At 39.1% G+C, this 18950-nt stretch overlaps 1 protein-coding gene across 3 annotated transcripts in view; it reads left to right on the top strand.

Annotated features, from left to right (window-relative positions):
- The window catches only part of LOC129727747 (protein timeless), a 59545-nt gene that overhangs the window by 15896 nt on the left and 24699 nt on the right, over positions 1–18950 (top strand). The window contains exons 2-13 of one of the 3 annotated variants that reach the window (XM_055685878.1): positions 7294–8638; positions 8705–9120; positions 9189–9330; positions 9394–9612; positions 9787–9855; positions 10052–10266; positions 10331–10529; positions 10593–11012; positions 11066–11231; positions 11292–11492; positions 11559–11670; positions 12090–12152. In XM_055685878.1, coding sequence (XP_055541853.1) covers positions 7502–8638; positions 8705–9120; positions 9189–9330; positions 9394–9612; positions 9787–9855; positions 10052–10266; positions 10331–10529; positions 10593–11012; positions 11066–11231; positions 11292–11492; positions 11559–11670; positions 12090–12152 — 3359 coding nt within the window. In that variant the 5' untranslated portion in view covers positions 7294–7501. Of the gene's footprint in view, positions 1–7293; positions 9121–9188; positions 9331–9393; positions 9613–9786; positions 9856–10051; positions 10267–10330; positions 10530–10592; positions 11013–11065; positions 11232–11291; positions 11493–11558; positions 11671–12089; positions 12153–18950 lie in introns of all 3 variants that reach the window. The other 2 variants (XM_055685877.1, XM_055685876.1) reach the window with 2 other exon arrangements.

The following is an 18950-nucleotide window of genomic DNA, read 5'->3' as shown; positions in this document are numbered from 1 at the left end:
ACCTACTGAGTGTAAAAACTGACAAAGTTCCATGCATTAATAGCCCAAAAACTCAAAAAAATGCAAATAAGCATATTAAACAAAACAGAGTTCCAAGTTTATTATTTAAATGCCAAAAAAATTGCAATCAAAGTTCAGTTGGCGTGAACTATTTTCACGCCCAAAACGATTTCAACATAATTAAATAAAAGTTACTTATGTATATCAACATTTGTCCAAAAGCTAGGAAAATCATAAAACAAGAACATAGAACTGAATAAAATGTCACCGCCCTGCCAGGACTCACAATTGTAGACGATGCATCAATCGCATGCCGCATTGTCATGCTCGAATGATAAATTTTGAAACTATATTGTAAAACTGTCAATTTTGAACTGTGAGAGTGCATCGCACAATCTGGTTTGTAAATATAAAAAAAAAACTCTACCCGCAACCGAAAATCTACCACACTTTGTGCACCCAACAGATGACACCTTTACACTTCTGAAAAAGTCCAAAACCCGCTAAAAACCACTATACACAGAGCCTATGCATTCTTAAAATATTTGATACAATACTACAAGGTATACAGCTCTAGAGGTTGTATGAAATGGTGACGTAGGACTAAATTTATACATTATATGCTGCGATAAACTGTTCATAGGCAACACTACCGTTTTTATTTGATGGTCGTTATTGTAAAACTAACGATGCAAGAATACATGAAAATTTTACACTAGTAGTAGTTGCGAAAATTTTCATAACTCTCATCTTCAAGCATCTATAGCTCTGAACAGAACCGATTCCATAATCTTCAGCTCGAAATGTGTGCCATAGAGCGCTGATGATCGCACCACCACCGGTAGTATTAAATATTTTGTTGGCCGCGCATAAAATTTGCTCTCCGCTGTGCCAGCAAAATATCCTGCAGCGTACGATAGTAACTGTTGCTGCCGTATGCAAAATAAAGGTAACATGCTCCGCGGTGCCTGGAAGTTGACTCATATGCAGCTCTCGTTTCTCAATGCCGCGTACCTCTAACAGCTACACTCCATTCGCTATTGTGTGACAAACTAGACTGAAGCTGAATTTTCTACACGCAGTCTTTTGTATCGAGTTCAGCGTAGATTTTTGCCATTAAGGCGTTGCCACACAGCTTAGAGAAAGAGGAACAAACCAAAACACTTTGTTGAGTCAAAATATGTAGGCAGTGGAATTTATTTCGTCCATGTTATTGTTATCTGTCCTCGGGAAGCAAACCAATAACGAGGGAAATATATGGGAAAGCTTGACCTTGTAACTTTTCACCTTTTTCCACCATAAGGCAGTAAAGCAACAATGTTGAACATTATATAAAAAAATTGTTACACATTTTATCTATCCACCGACATATAAATGACTGAAATGCATTAAGTCATTCGCTCGCTATAATCGTTTAAAATCTGACGCAACATTTGCCAGTTTCATTTTCAATTTCACATAGTGTAATCTAGTATAGAAAACAAAGACGTAGTCCCACGTCAAAAACTTATACTCATCTGTTTTATTTTGGTTATGCCTATGCCAGCGAAACAAACGCCGACAAGCACAGCGCAACACTACTCTCTTCTATTTGTGCCGTGTCAAATAAACGATAGGTGAAGAAAAAAAAACTACTCTCTTCGCTTTCTCCCCAGATATTATCGTTCTCTTCGCTCACACCGCCATGCATTCCATTTTCGCATGTTAATAACGAACCGCTAGTTAGCACGACGCACAAAGTAGGCACTCACACTCACGCAACTTAGCTGGCCTTACAATTTTCAATTGCAATTCGAGGAAAAATTATCACTTTCACGCAAGGAACACTGTGTTTTTCACAAAACCTTCACTTTTCTCACTTAGACAAAGCATCACAGATCACAACTTGACACTTTTTAACAAGTTTGGCCACTTAATTCACTTATAAATTAATAAATTAAACGGATAGCTTTCGGGGCACGTATTATTAGTTAGCCGTGATGCCAGCCTCCTCTAGATGGCAATGGTTTTTTTAAATACACTAAAGTCGCTTTTTCCGTGGGGGATACGCGCCGCGTAAAAAAAACGTTGAAAATTCCGGAATCAGCGTAAAAAAACCGCGTGAAAAGCGACCTTAGTGCACAGTTTTAAGCTACATTTCGATTCGGAACTGGACGTTCTGTTAGACTTCGCAACTAACAGTTTAATGTACACACAGGACACTTGCCGGCAGGGCCGGATTTGGATGTTGGGGGGCCCGGGGCAGATTTTTCGTGGGGCCCTTTTTGTTCACAAAATTTCGACGAGAAATTTTCGCAAATTGTACCCCCCCCCCTCCTTAAATCCAGGCCTGCTTGCGGGGCTAGTGCTAAGATCCTACTGACACTAACAGTCCGTCATTAAAAATCATAAAAAATCTATCAAACGATTCAATACGCAACACCCGTGCGAAATAGATATAAAATGAAAAGGTCCGAAGAACGAAAGGCATGTGGTATTGAGATTCGCCCTAAATATTGAATTTGATTTGTTAATTTGTGTTCAATATTCATTTTGCAGATAAAATATACCAAACCGTTCCCATGAAACAGAAAACGACCATTAAAATCAGAAAACATTGTATTGGAACGGAAATTCCTCTCGAACGATTCGGTTCTATGATCGAGTTCCCACTATTTAAGAAATTAACTTTGAAACAGAGACATCTTTATACATTTGAATTTAAACGTAACAATGCGAGAGAATATTAGATAATTATATTTTATTTACCGTAATTTTAGCCTAATGACAGGCAACTATTTTTATTTTTGTTTGTTAATTTTTGAGAAGTTCTTGTGTTTTTACAAGGAAAAAGTAAGCGGACGGACTGAAACTGTCCCGATTTGGACCCCTTTCCGCTTTCGTGGATAATCGTTAGATGGGTATACAGTACAGGACAAAAAAAAGTACGCACCTGTGATACGTTCAAACTTTCTTGATTTAGGTAGAATCTAAGGCAGATGGATAATCAAAGTGTTCTAACAAAAGACAGTACTGGAGGTGTACTTTCGAAAAATGTTAGATAAAGCGACATGAGAACGACATATAAACATAAAAAAGCTTATATTTGGAAATTGTCATTTTTCTTGTGGACAAAATAAAGTACGCGTTATAGTGGTTCAACGTTCAAACTGATTTTTCTTTATTTCAGTATTTAGTTTGACCACCTTTAGCTTCAATCACGGATTGCAGGCGTCGAGGCATACTTTCAACGAGGTTTTGACGTGGGACACGTTTTTGTTTACTATACTGGGATGCATTCTGTAAAATTGGAAATGAAACGGGCAAATGTTGCGTCAGATTTCAAACGCTAATAACAGCATAACCACATGATGGATAACAATAACCAATATGTTGTTGGATAGATAAAATGTATAACAATTTTGTAATGTGTTAATTATCACTCTAATTTCATTGCTAAGCGGTAAAATTGATAATAATTTCAATAACAAATTTACGCGAATAATGAACCAATTACATGCGAGCATTCCTAGCACAGACGACGTGAATGGACACCATCCGTTCCCTGTGATATTCCCTGTATCAATTTCGAAATAAAAATTGACAGAGTCTCCCCGTCCCAATAGGTCAATTTATTTTTGCTTCCATGAGCTTAGACTAATGTGATGTCTCGAAGGTAAAAGTTTCCCTAAAAGTTTGAAACAATACCCATCCTTGAACAATCTCTAAACCTGCGTGTTAGGTACTGTAGAACCTAATAAAAACTGATGTCTTGAAAGAAAACATGCCAGTAAAAGCAGCAGTACCAGTGGAGTATAGAACCGCAGGTCTCTCGTCGTCTATGATTGCATTGGTAGGTACTCTTCTATTCGTACTGCAGCAGTACTATTCGTATTGCAGTGGTACACTTTTGTTCGTACATTTCTATTCGTATGCAATTGAGGAAAAACTACAATGCTGCTGTTGATGGTGATCGAAAGTTTATTTCATAAATATGATTGCCATGAATTACTCAGCAAGAATTGTAAATTTTTGCAACGGATATTTTTTTAATTTTATCTTCGATATTCACTAAATAATCGTGACCGGATAGTATCGAAAGAGTAAATTCCTAAATATATACATTTATAGAAGAGTAAGAACCTGCGAATGCTTGTGATTTTTTAGTTTATTTAGTAAGATTCGTACAGAATCTCTTTTTATATTTCAAAATTGTTAGATGATATACTATTATTCTAAGCTTTACCATAATAAACGTATATTTCCTGTCTTCGTAATACAGCGAATGTAGTTGCAGGCAAATGAAAAAATTGTCAAGCAAAAAATAAAAATGTAATTGTGGATTCCTACGATTTTTTGCTGGAACTTGTTAGGAATTTTGTTCAAAATATTTTCTTATGTTTTCCAATTGATGAACCTTTGTAAGGGCTTCCATATTATTTTGGAAGTAATATCCATACTATAGATTTGATTTAGTTAGAGTTAAATAAGACAAAACCATTCATTATGATAACGTAAGCATTATTGGATTTGGTTTTTGAGGATATAGAGATAATTCTGACTTTGACGCATTATGAGAAATTCTTGGTGCTTCTTCAACAAGCACGATATGCTTGTGCCTTGTTAAATACATATTTTTTTGCACAAAAAAAATACTAAAGGCTTAATATCGCCAAATATAAATGATATTTCTTCGAGTGTTGTTGACTATATTCCAAAAATTGATTTCCAGGGGAGGCTGAAAATAAACACATTGATTCTGTCTGCACACTCTGTATATTTTGTAACAAAAAATCCCCTAGTTACAGTGTTTAGTCCCACGTCACCATTTCATACAACCCTAGGGCTGTATACCTTGTAGTATTTAATATGTTAGGAGTCGATATTTGTCCAAGCTTTTTCCAAAGCTTCAAACAGTTTGTCGCGGTTGGTGACATCTCCCTTGTCGACATTTTGATCCAAAATCGACCACAAATTTTCTATCGGATTTAAGTCCGGGCTTTGTGATGGTCATTCCAATTGCTTGATCCGTGAAGCACGGAAATACGCAGTGGTTTTGTGGGCGGTATGCTTAGGATCATTGTCTTGTTGAAAAGTGAACTTCTTCTCTAAGCCAACCTTTCGCGCCGACTCTGTAAGATTTCTCTTTAAAATGCTGATGTAATAGTCTGCCGTCATTATGCCATCAATTTTCTCATATAGCCAACACCCGACCAAGCAAAGCACCCCCACACCATGATACTGCCACCTCCGTGCTTGACCGTCTTCTGAATATTTTTATCGGCAAGTTTCTCACCAGGTTTCGTCCAAACGCGTGCTCGTTGTTTGTGGCCAAAGAGTTCAAATCTACTTTCATCGCTCCAGAGAACCTGTTTCCAGAACTCTATCGGCTTGCCGATGTATTTTCGAGCGAATTTGAGGCGTTTGATCCTGCAGAAATAAACCTCAGCCAAAAATGTATGCTGAATACGAAGTAAACAAACCTGTTAACCTTTCGAACCAAAGGTCGTCGTTGGGCAAATACACTCTTATAACCCATTTCCTGTAGTCTTCTGCGCACAGCTCGTTCAGAGATATTTAAATCAGCATTTTCACGAATCACTCAGCTGGTAGCGAAAGGATTTTTTGCCACTTCTCGAGAAATTCGGCGATCATCGCTAGTTGTAGTTTTCCGCTTCCTTCCTCTACCGGTCCGATCGGCTACGCTTCCCAGTTCTCCATGCTTTTTGCATATTTTTCGTGCTCCTGCTTCACTTAAAGCGTATTTTCGAGCAATTTCTCTATAAGGAAGACCTTCCTGACGGTTGTTAACTATAAGTTTACGAATATCTACGGAAATTTGCTCTTTCCCCATCTTATCCAATTGTACCGCGCACTAATAATGATAAACAAATAATCAAACACATTGTTTCGACGTTTCTCTGCAGCAATAGGAATTTTATTGGACTAACGAGGAGTAGGACACAATAAAAAATAAATTATCTGAGCTGAGAAATAGTACACTGATGATGATATAAAGAATGCGTACTTTATTTTGACAAAGCGAAAATAGAGCTTAATTACAATTATGCTGATGTGTAAATTTAATATGCAATTCTTTGACAAAATTATTATACCAATCGTTAGTATATAAGAAATACTACAGCTTATCCTAATTCATCGAGTTCATATACCTTATATAAAAGAAGATACAGGGAGTTCAACATTAGGATAGTGGGTGCGTACTTATTTTTGTCCAGTACTGTACTTTATTCATCGTTTTCTGTCTTTGAATAAATGCTTTCCATGTAACAATTCGTACATGGTAACAATCGACGCAATTCAACGTCGATTTGCATATGCTTTTGCTTCGTAATATGTCTAAAGAATAGGGACGTATCTTTTGCATAATTAAATAATGGTGTTACGTAGCACAGATGTTATTTGGAAAGCTTTTTCGGTTTTGACGTTGTATTACTATAAGCTGTAACCATGGAAAAAGTGGAAAAGAAGACATCAGAGCGATGCGCTCGCAGTGATGTTGTCTATAAATGACTAATTACCAAGTTGAATGATTTTTCTCGTACGAGTTCTGTGAATCGCCAGCAAATTATAACCATTTTTAATCAGATTCCGAGTCTGCATATACGAGTCTGTATAATACTACCAAGTTTGTACACAAAATATAAATAACATATTTCGAATGCTTCGTTCAATCTTTAATACCTACTTTTAATAATAAACAAGCGGAAAAGTTCAACTTTCAGGGTTGAAATTCAACTAATCACGAGCTCGCTTTCTCTAGATTTTGTCTTTTGTAACTGGTAAGAGATGTTATCTTACTATATCACACGTTTGCTTTATACGATGAACAACTGTAGGAACGAAACAAGGAAACGTGTATTCTCTTTACGAAAAAGATCGCAGTTTTCAGAAAATTCACGGAAAATATTACGCTGAAGCAATAAATAGACATCTAATTTATGGCTCCAGGTAAACAAAAACAGATACAATGCCCATTAGGGACATATTTTTGAATATTTAGAATTAATTTCACAAAACCGGTTTGTTTTAAACGATCACTTATGTGAATGGACAGTTGAATATCACTGAAGAGGTTTTTGATAATTGTCATCAATATATATTCGGATTCTAGTTCAAAAATTTAAAATTTAAAAAATGTTTGTTTTTATAGTATTTCGTTTGACAACGATGATTTCAGCATCAATTTGTCGTTGAAGTATTGTTACAACAGCTTTCATTCTTCTGATGAAACTCTTCACTGTCTACCTCTTCTTTCCTCCTGATACTGATAGTGTTATTCTGTATTTACAGCATAACACTTGGATGGATTCGGTAGCACACCGGGAAGCATACACCCAGACTGCCAGTAGTCCTGCTTCAAACAAGCGCTGATAAAGCAAAACGCCCACGGAACATATGGTAGGCACGTACCTACACCGCAGCGGACAACGATAGCAACAGACAAGAAAATTAAAACGCGCGTGGGCAGGTGAGCCTGTGCCGCCACGTGACAGACAGGATGGAATGGTTACTTGCTAACCCCCAGATCAACAGCACCTTCGGTTCGCTGGGCTCGTTCGTCGATGACATCTATCTGGTTAATGATGATTGCCAGGCGACGCTGGAGGAGATTATATGCAAGCTAACCGTTGAGGATAATTCGCTAAGGACTTTCCGCAGGGCAATCGGTTTTGGGCAGAATGTCAAGAATGACATTGTACCGCTACTGATTCATGCAAACGATCCGAAAATCATTGACACAACAATTAGGTTGCTTGTGAATCTGACTGTTCCGGTGGAATGTTTACTGCCGCTGGATTCGGTTTCGGCAACGGAAATCGGCAGGCACACTGTATTTGAGCTGAACAAGCTGTTGATTACCAGTAAAGAGGTGTTTGTAGAGTTGAAAACGACGAAAGCGGTGATAGATCATATGAAATGCCTGTTGGAAACGGACGGAAAATTATCTGTGGAAAGTTGCGACAGCATAAATAATTGCTTGCTGCTGTTGAGAAACATTCTACATGTTCCGGAAGGTGGTGCGATGTGTGGTCCGGTGCCTCATCCGTACTCAAGCACCGGACACAATACATCGCTTCAGAACCAGATCATATGGAATTTATTCACCCAAAGCTTAGACAAGCTGCTGATATATTTCATGTCCTGTCCCCAGCGCGCTTACTGGGCCGTCACAATGGCTCAGTTGGTGGCGCTTCTGTACAAGGATCAGCACATAAGTACTTTACAAAAACTGCTGAACATTTGGTTTGAGTCCACTATGTCCGAAAGTTCAGAGGATAATGAAAGTAACACATCGCCTCCGAAACAGTGCAGTGGAGAGTCTAGTCCCATGTTAACCTCCGATTCGTCAGACAACGGTAAGATCGTAAACACAGCTCGAAAGTATCGTAAAGTATCGCCTCACCGGTTCTCTGCAGGCAGCGCAAATATCTCAACCGTAGGAAAATCGTTCGAGGATGCGAAACAGTCGACCAGAAAGGAAAAGGAACTGCCGGCGCAAACAATTCTAGCCAGGGCCATAAAATCCCACCAAAAATATCATTCCACTTCGAAGTTTAGCGAAGAAACCAGCGATTCGGCGAACAATTCCAACGACCAGGAGGGCAGTAGGCCAACGGGGACTGAATCCCGCGAAGTCGAAAAATATTTTTTATGCGCTAATCTCTCAAATGAACTACACAATATTCAATCATCATTGCAGATGCACCACATTCCGAGTCCGGCTCCGTGTGTTGCTTCTTCGAAGAGGTATGCGTCAACGGAGTCTACCGCTGCTTCGAAAAAACCTTCTAAGGCGACCGCCAAAGGTAGGGATTTCGCAGATCCGAACACAACGATCCTGGTACCAAAAATTGTTCATCAAGCGTTGAAGAATCAAACCAAGATGTCACTCTCAGAGACTTCGGATTGCGGTTATGGTACACAAGCGGAGAAAGAGTCAATCTCAACGTCCAGCAATGAGGATGACTGCCCCAATCGAAAACCTGTCCACCAGAAGCCACCCCCGAACCAGAAGCAACGGTACAACGCTGCCAACAAGCAACGGCATCAGGTGTCGATTCAGGAGAAGAAGGAGCTGCGTAGAAAAAAGTTGGTTAAACGCAGTAAAAGCAACATGTAAATATTGGTATGTTGGTGAAAAAAAAATGTTATTAATAATGAGGTTTCTCATTTACGCTGTACAGTATTAACATGAAGGGGCTGATGCACCACATGCCAACCGATGACGACATTTCCAACTTGCTGAAAGAGTTTACGGTGGACTTTTTAGTTAAGGGATACAGCTATTTAGTCCAGGAGCTTCATGTACAAATTCTGTCGGACTTGGTGAGTTTTGCTTTGTTTGTTGTTCGTTCAGTTTGTTGTTTATTTTTCTTCCTATTTCAACAGCAAGTACAAATCGATACGTCGCATTTCTTCTGGTTGGTGACGTATTTTCTTAAGTTTGCCACTCAGCTGGAGCTAGACATGGAGCACATCAATTGTGTGCTCTCGTTCGACATTGTCAGCTATCTGACGTACGAAGGAGTCATGCTGTGCGAACAGTTGGAACAGCTGAGCCGAGAGGGGCAAGCGGACGTTAAGCCATGTTTGAGAAGGATCCATCTGGTAAGTTCGTTACCCTGTCATCTCGAAGTTATTGAAATATGCGATATAACGTTCTCTAGTTCAAATATTATTGGTTAGAAATGAGTTGCAGTTGTTATTTTCTGAGATTCCACATTGATAAGACAGCATCCTCTCTTCCACTGTTGTTTAATTTACAAGATTTGTTTTTGGCAGGTTGTAACGGCCATCCGAGAGTTTTTACAGGCTCTTGACACATACAAAAAGAGCACTCACTTGACAAAGGTAAGTGACCAAAGCAACCAAAAGAAAAACCTCATTTGAAATCTAAATGCTCATAACATATTCATACAGATTTTGAAAGTTTTAAAGTTTGATTTTATTTGGATACAGCTTTTTGCAATAAATAATTGTGATTCTACTAATTGGGTTCCTACGGAACTCAACACTTACGTATCTAATATCTAATTTATCGCTACAGGATGACAAAGAAAAGCTGAAAACACTTCAGCTACAGATAAGTAGAACGGAAAATTTGAAAGGCCTGTTCGTACTATTGCTTCGTTGCTACAACCCAAGTTTACAGAGTAGACAGTACTTGCAGGATTTGATAGTGACCAATCATTTTCTAATATTACTAGTGGACGGAATCAATGATGTTTCGGCTAACAAAAACCTACTAACACACATTAAAAAGTACGTTCACAACAGCTAGTAAAAAATGTTGAAATTCCTCATTTCCTTTGTCCTTTATTTGCAGGTTCGCCACAATGGAAATTATGCACCAGTATGGCTTGTTGCTGGAAAATTTCAGCGGAAACGGTGCGTTCGTCAACGATTGCATTTTCACCATGATGCACCACGTAGGTGGTGATCTGGAGCAAATCGATGTGCTTTTTCAACCGAGCATTTTGAAAACCTATTCCCAAATATGGGAAACTGAATATGAGATCTGTGATGTGAGTTTCTTGCGGGCCAGCAGCGAATCATTAACTAACTCTTTTCTAATGTTTTTAAAACAGGACTGGTCCGATTTAATAGAATATGTGATCCACAAGTTCATCAGCACTCCACAACCAAGCTCAGTGACACTTACCGCCACACTGCCGGAGCTCACGAGTCAAATTCTAGCCGGTAACCGGCTGGACTCGTGGGCTCAAGAAGAGAAGGACTCCCTTCATTGGTACTACGTACAGTGCAAGCAAAGCGAGACGATGATCGCGGACATCCTGAAACTGTTCCAGGAGAATGGCAATCATCAGAAAACCCGCACCGCAATTATCGAACAACTTTGCGATCAGGACAGTATTACCCTAAATCGATACGATGAGCTGATGAAGATTGAAAATCCGAATCACGAGAAAAATCTTCAAGTATCATCACATCCCGGTAAAAAAGAGGATGAAGAAAAATGGTCACTGACAGCTGTCAACGACATACAGGTATGTGCGTAATATTCATTCGATGCAGTGAACTGAACCCAATTTTTTTACAGGTTTTACGAGACAGATTGATAAAGGAAAACAAAGGAAAAATGATTGTATGGCTGCAGCAGACCTTGCTGGAATGCTGTTACGCTAAGCTGAATCTGCTCAACCCAAGCGTGGGCCCCGATAGCTGTTGTGTAAGAACCATCGAACCGATTCCGTATCTCTGCATTCGTAAGCTCCTCGACTATTAACTGTGATTTCGTATCAAAGCAGCTTCTCGCTATGTTTTAGTGAAAAAGAAATCGATTCCGATAGTGCCGTGGGACCAAGAGCAGTCTTCCATTCTGACGTATCAACCATTCGTGCTGCTGTTACATAAGCTCGGCTTCCATCTGCCAGCCGATGCCAAGAAAATGTTCGTTCGAATTCCGGAATTTTGGACCACCGATATACTGTATAGCATTGCTCTGAAGCTGGGACCACTGGACAACTGTGAGCTGTTCAAGAAATTTTAATCAATATATTTTATTTTATCTGCATCGTTTTTTTTTTTCCTAGCGATGATTGACTTTGATCTGAGTCTTCTCGGTATGATAGACAAGCAGCAAACCAAAGAGGCACCTCGCCCTACAATGGAGGATTTGCATGATAATGTGCTCGAAACTGCAAGGTCAAATATGTAAAACTTTGTATTAGTAAATTAATAGCTTAATAAAAGCGTTACTGTTTGTGGTGTGTAATAGCTAGCGTTCCTCGTTCCCAAAAAATGGGGCGCTTTGCATGGTAGTGTAGAATTGATAATATTCTATGTTTAGTAGTTTGCCATCGTAGACACACTATCAATAAAAATATCTTATTCTACAGTAAGAAATATACGTAACTGGAATGGATTTATTTAACACTATTATCGTTTATCTATCTGTGTTCGTGCAAGACTTTCTGCTATTTATTGCAGCATAATGGCTTATTTTTCTACCAATTCTTGTAATTTGTTTTTACACGCTAAATTGTACATATGATGATAGTATTCGCTAGCGTATCGTAAACTTGATTTATGGCGTTAATAAGACTGGTTTTACTTTACAATAGATGTGCTCCCGAGGTAGTCACCTGCTGGATGGATGTTGTGAGGGCAAATAAAACTGCAGATGAGTAAGTAACGATTTCGTTTATGATTTAAAATTATGCGTTATCTCATTAAGATATAATTTCTTGGTGGCTTGACGCGACGCAATCATCTGGAATTGTTGAATTATTTAGTTTCTTTTGAGTTTCATTCTATAGCATTTACACTTTCCAAGTAATAAGAACAATTTTTATATAGTTGCTTTGGATGTTTTCGGGCTTTCAAGACCCGTTTCGTCAAGAATTTTCCATAGTTTTTGGTGGTTTATGGTGTCGTACGCCGCTTTAAAATCGACGAAAAGAGGGTGTGTAGAGACTCTAAATTCTCGGCACATTTGGAGGATCTGCCGCAGTGTAAAAGTGTGGTCAGTCGTAGACCGTCCCTCCTAGCTGGTCTCGAGGTACGATGCTAGCCTAAAGCCAGTCGTCGTAGGTTCGAGTCCCGACTCGGGAGAGACTGTAAAGTAGTTAGGGGCAAAAGTACGCACTTAATTGTTTTTGCAACAGTACTATTGCAAACAATTATTTTAAAATTCGGTTTTGTTTCCAAGCGTTACATGAACCTTTTGTCTTTAAAAGGTATTACCAGAGTTTTTCGAATTTGGTTCGTAGCATGAGAATTTCACTTTTTAGACAAAATACTCAAATGCGCACTTTTACCCAGCATGCGGGGCAAAAGTACGCAGTGTACGGGGCAAAAGTTCGCACTGCATGAACAGTGTATTTATTACACATTCTTCAATAAAGCTAATTGTCTTTTGCTAGTTTTGCACTGATTCTTTTAGCTGCGTTACCCAAGTAAACAGTAAGTACTAAATTGTTGCCCTACAACGCTACAACAATAGTTTATTTGATTACAGAATTCTGGGTAAGAACTTATTCTGACCTAAATGCTTGTATATATTTGACATAATGTTGAAAAGGCGAAATAGCGAGCTAATAAAGTGCTGCAGAGGCAACCATTAATATGCATCACTAATGCTGATTTGGAGCACCCATGGGATTTCTTTTTTCTGACATGTGAGTTAAGAAAACAAACGAAAAAAATTAGAACCTTAATTATTTGGTGTCTGGAACGAATACAAAAAAATATTCAGAAGTAATACATATGGGTTATTTTGTGCATGTGTTCTTCCTCAACATCGTTTGGAATTCAACAGGATTTTTTTTTCATCTTCTGATATTGGCGGTTCAGAAACCACGAGCACAGAACGATCGCTATCGATTAGTTTTGAACCTATATCGATTGATTTCAGTTGTTGTCGTTTCATAAAGGTGCATAAAGAGTGGTTGATCGGGTTCATATACCCGAACTTTGCGTCGAAAATTCCCACTCCTTAAACTTTTCTTCCATTTACGTGGAGTATCCATGTTCCGTCTATTTTTAATTGACCACTCGATATCGCTCGTTATTGGCACTTACGAAAAAATGTAATGCGTCTTCTATATGCATTTAAAACACTACTTCGTAGCACTTACGGTAGCCCTTCAAGAGCATAGTGCCCTAAACATTAAATACTACAAGGTATACAGCCCTAGGGGTTGTATGAAATGGTGACGTAGGACTAAATATATAATATATGCTAAACTAAATATTATTATATGCTGCGCTAAACTGTTCATAGGTAACACTACCGTTTATTTTTGATAGTCGTTATTTTAAAACTAACGATGCATGAATACATAAAAATTTTACACTAGTAGTAGTAGCGAAAATTCTCACAACTCTTATCTTCAAGCATCTATAGTTCTGAAAAGAACCGATTCCATAATATTCAGTTAGAAATTCGTGCTACAGAACGCTGATAATCGCACCATGAATATTTTGTTGGCCGCGCATAAAATTTGCTCTCCGCTGTGCCCTCCAGTAGCTGTGCTAGCAAAATATCCTGCATCGATCGATGGTAAGTGTTGCTGCCGTATGCAAAATAAAGGTGTAACATAGTTCCGCAGTGCCTGGAAGTTGACTCGTATGCAGCTCCCGTTTCTCAATGTCGCGTACCTTTAACAGCTGCACTGCTCTCGCCTTTGTGTAACAAACTAAACTGAAGCTGAATTTTCTACACGCAGTCTTTTGTATCGAGTTCAGCGTAGATTTTTACCATTAAGGCGTGGCCACGTAGCTTATAGAAAGAAAGAGAAACAAACCAACACATCTTCAATACTACTGAGTGATTTTCATAAGCATCAAAAGAAAGTTTTTGCTTTCCCGATACGAAAATCACTCTGGTTCTTAGATTAACTAATTTTCGTTGCTGATATTTGACTGATAACGGTGTTCGAGTGAACACAAACAAACAATTAAGCCGGAAAATCACTCATTTTAGCAGTGAAAATTCGTGAAATGAGGGTTATATCTTGTGACAAACTATTCATAGGTAACACTACCGTTTATCTTTGGTGCGTCCTGGTCGTTATTGTAAAAATGATTTTTTAGAAATAGATGAACATTTCACACTAGTAGTAGTTGTGAAAATTCTCATAACTCTTATCTTCATCATCTAATAGTTCTGAAAAGAACCGATTCGATAATCTTCAGCTCGAAATGTATGCTACAGAATGCTGATAATCACACCACCACCGGTAGCATCGATTATTTTGTTGGCCGCGTATAAAATTTGCTCTCCGCTGTGCCCTCCAGCAGCTGTGCCAGCAAAATATCCTGCAGCGTACAATGGTTATTATTGCTGCCGTGTGCAGAATACAGGTAACATGCTCCGCGGTGCCTGGAAGTTGACTCGTATGCAGCTCTCGTTTCTCAATGTCGCGAACCTTTAACAGCTGCACCGCATTCGCTATTGTGGAACAAACTAAACTGAAGCTGAATTTCCACACGCAGTCTTTTGTATCGAGTTCAGCGTAGATTTTTACTATTAAGGCGTGGCCACGCAGCTTAGACAATGGCAAACAAACCAAAACACTTTGTTGAGTCAAAATATGTAGGCAGTGGAATTTATTTCGTCCATGTTATTGTTATCTGTGCTTGGGAAGCAAGCCAAGAACAAGGGAAATGTATGGGAAAGCTTGACCTTGGAACTTTTCACCATTAAGCAGTAAAGCAACAATGTTGAACATAATATCAAAAGATTGTTACACATTTTATCTATCCACCGACATATAAATGACTAAGATGCATTAAGTCGTTCGCTTGCTATAACCGTTTGAAATCTGACGCAACATTTGCCAGTTTCATTTTCATTTTCACAAAGTGTAATCTAGTATAGAAAACAAAGACGTAGTCCTACGTCAAAAACATAACACAAAGCTTTTTGGCATTAACAAGGCCGCATTAGTGCTAATAAAATGCTATCTCCTAATGCTTATGGTTACTTGGGTAGAGCGGTGCCCCGAAACAATTTTCTTATTTCCGGAAATCCGGTTTCCTGGGGATATGTTCCGAATCTTAAAAACTTTATGAATATTTGAACAGAATCTTTCAATTGTTGGTTCAAAGGTCATAAAATTACTTCCACAGGCTGGGTTTTGAGTGCTTTGGTGATTTGCCCGAATACGACACCAGATGCCATACTAGATTCCAAAATAGCGACTTCGGGTTTCCGCAAAACAACCATAAATGATTGAATACCTCCCGATATGTGTATTTCTGAAATCGAATTGATGCTCTGAGGTCAAAAATCAATTTCAGATGCTATTTTTAAATTAAAGATGGTGACTTCCGGTTTACGGTAAACAGTGAAAAATTGACCAAATACTACCCCATATGAGTTATTTCGGATTCAGAATGATGTCAAGGGACCTGAAAACGATTCCAAACGCCATCTTGAATTCCAAGATGGAGACTTCCGGTTTCCGGAACACAACCCAAAATGGCCGAATACCGATGTGTGTATTTCACGGATCGGGATGATGCGCAGACAACAGAAATCAACTTCAAACGTGATTTTTAAATTCAAGATGGTGTCTTCCTGTTTCTGAAAAACATCCAAAATTGACCAAATACCATCTAATATGAACACTTTTGTATTCGGAATGATGCCAAGAGACCTGAACACGACATAAGACGAACCGAAAGTCACCATCTAGAATTTTAAAATGGCGCCTAAGGTCGATTTCCAGTCTCAGGGCATCATTTTATTTCCAGCAATACATATATTGGGGGGTACTCGACCATTTTGGGTTGTTTCCTAAAAACCAGAAGTCGACATCTTGGAACCCAAAATGGTGTCTGGTGTCATTTAATAGTGTCAGAGCATCATCCCGATTCCGAAAACACCCAAATTATTTTCCAGAAACCGTAAGTCGTCTCTTGAAATCCGAAATGTCGTTATACACGCTCTGGACGTCATCTCGATTACGAAAATACACTTATTTGAGGGTATTTGACAATCTTAGGTTGTTTTCTAGAAACCGAAAGTTGACTTCTTGAAATTCAAAATGGCGTCTTGACCATTTTCCGATCTGTGGGAATATTGGATGGTATTTGACCTTGTTTTTTCATTGCTTTTATGGTTTCTAGAAGCCCCAATCTATCGCGGAAGAACCATTCTGAAAGCATATCAACAAAACCATTAGAATGGTTGTGAGATTCTATTAATTAAATAAATAAACCATAATATTCCTTAGTTTCGGAGCATATTCGCATATCACTGGTTATTCTTGAGTAATTTCTGTACAAAAACATTGTTAGTTTTTAAATAGTTTATTTGACACGGCACGATACAATTTATGTTTAACTGAGCCAAGTACATTTTTTTTTAAATTCTAAATTAGCAGGGAAAAGAGGGAGGCTTTTTTTTTATTCTCGCGGCCGACTACGAGCTAGTGGGGATTTAAGGTGAGAGGAGGGGTGTTACAATTTTGTTTTTAACTATTTTATATTACAGAATGTATTCATTTGTACGTGGCTAACCAGTGATGTTCTGTTTGAGCAGTTTTGGTCTGAGGTGTCTGCCTAAACATAGAGATGCCGAGTCTTCGTTTTAGTGTCTCCAGCCGGGTGTATCATTCTTTTTCAGTTTGTGACAGAAATTGTATTCTAGCAAATAGATAAAAGAAATCAAATTTTAATGCCAGCATTTTTTATAAACCCGTATAGCTGTGTCATGTACTGGAGATCACCGCTTCCCAGAATGTCTCTAACGGGTACGTTCGGTTGTTTTCCTCGGGCCCGAAGGGAATCTATAAGCTCAGACCTAACACCACAGTATTCGGTACACGACCAAACAACATGCTCGATGTCATGGTAGCCATCGCCACAAACGCAGTGATTACTGTCTACAAGCCCTATACGAAAGAGATGCGTGTTTAACGTATAGTGATTGGACATAAGTCTGGACATCGCGCGAATGAAGTCCCGACCTACATCCAACCCCTTGAACCATGCTTTCGTCGATACCTTAGGAAAAATGGAATGTAGCCACCGTCCCATTTCCTCTGAGTTCCATGATGATTGCCAACTGTTGAGTGTTCTCTGACGCAAAATGCTATAAAATTCATCAAAAGCAATTGGTCTTACATAAATATCGCCATCAATAGCACCCACCTTAGCTAAAGCGTCAGCCTTTTCATTGCCCGGAATGGAACAATGAGAAGGGACCCACGCTAAGGTAACCCGGTAATTTTTATCTGTTAAAGCACATAAAAACCGCCGTATTTTCCCCAGGAAATACGGGGTGTGCTTCACAGTCTTCATCGATCGCAGAGCCTCAATGGCACTGAGACTGTCTGTGAAGATGAAGTAGTGGTCTATGGGCAGGGTTTCGATGATCCCAAGAGAGTACTGAATGGCAGCAAGTTCTGCGACGTACACGGAAGCAGGAGCATCGAGTTTGTAGGAGGCGGTAAAATTTTCGGGATCTCTTGGGGTCGCAATTGATCCGGGATACCAGAAATGTCTTGTTTCATGGTGTGTCGAAGAATATAGCATTATTAGAAGTATCTAAAAGTGCGACATTGGAGGAATCGTATGAAGAAGGATTAATATCTTGAGCCATATAGTCAAAATATAAAGTCATCAATCTGGATTGAGATTGAAGGTCGACCAACCTCTCGAAATTTTCAGTTACTAATGGGTTCATAACTGTGCATCGAATTAGCAACCGGTAAGAGAGATTCCAAAAACGATGTTTCAACGGAAGAATACCCGCTAGCACTTCAAGACTCATCGTATGGGTCGACTGCATGCAACCTAAGGCAATACGCAAACAACGATATTGTATTCGTTCCGGTTTGATCAAATGTGTGTTTGCTGCGGAGCGGAAGCAGAAACACCCGTACTCAATTACAGACAATATCGTTGTTTGGTAAAGCCTTAGAAGGTCTCCTGGGTGGGCTCCCCACCAGGTTCCGGTAATCGTACGAAGAAAATTAATCCTCTGTTGGCATTTTCGTGTCAGATACCTAATATGGCAAGCCCAGGTGCATTTAGAGTCGAACCAGACCCCGAGATATTTAGCGACTAAAACCTGAGAGATCGTTTTACCCGTTAGTAGGAGCTGCAGCTGAGCTGGATTATGCTTCCTAGAAAAAACGATCAGCTCAGTTTTCTCCGGAGAGAATTCGATACCCAGCTTAAGAGCCCATTCAGACAAATTGTCTAAGGTATCTTGCAATGGTCCTTGCAGATCGTTAGCCTCGCTTCTAGTAATGGATACAACGCTATCGTCTGCAAGTTGCCGTAGCGTGCATGAATTTGCAAGACATTTATCGATGTCATTGACGTAAAAATTATATAAGAGAGGGCTTAAACATGAGCCCTGGGGAAGGCCCATGTAACTAATTCGGGAAGTTGTCGAATCGCCATGTGAGAAATACGAACGCAGAAGCCATTTGCTCTTTTCGAGCAAATGCGAGTTGAATTTCAGT

The sequence above is a fragment of the Wyeomyia smithii genome, chromosome 3 (assembly GCF_029784165.1).
Source record: "Wyeomyia smithii strain HCP4-BCI-WySm-NY-G18 chromosome 3, ASM2978416v1, whole genome shotgun sequence".
NCBI lineage: Eukaryota > Metazoa > Arthropoda > Insecta > Diptera > Culicidae > Wyeomyia > Wyeomyia smithii.
The sequence above is the reverse complement of the archived record's forward strand: the minus strand, read 5'-3'. Positions and strand labels throughout refer to the sequence as shown.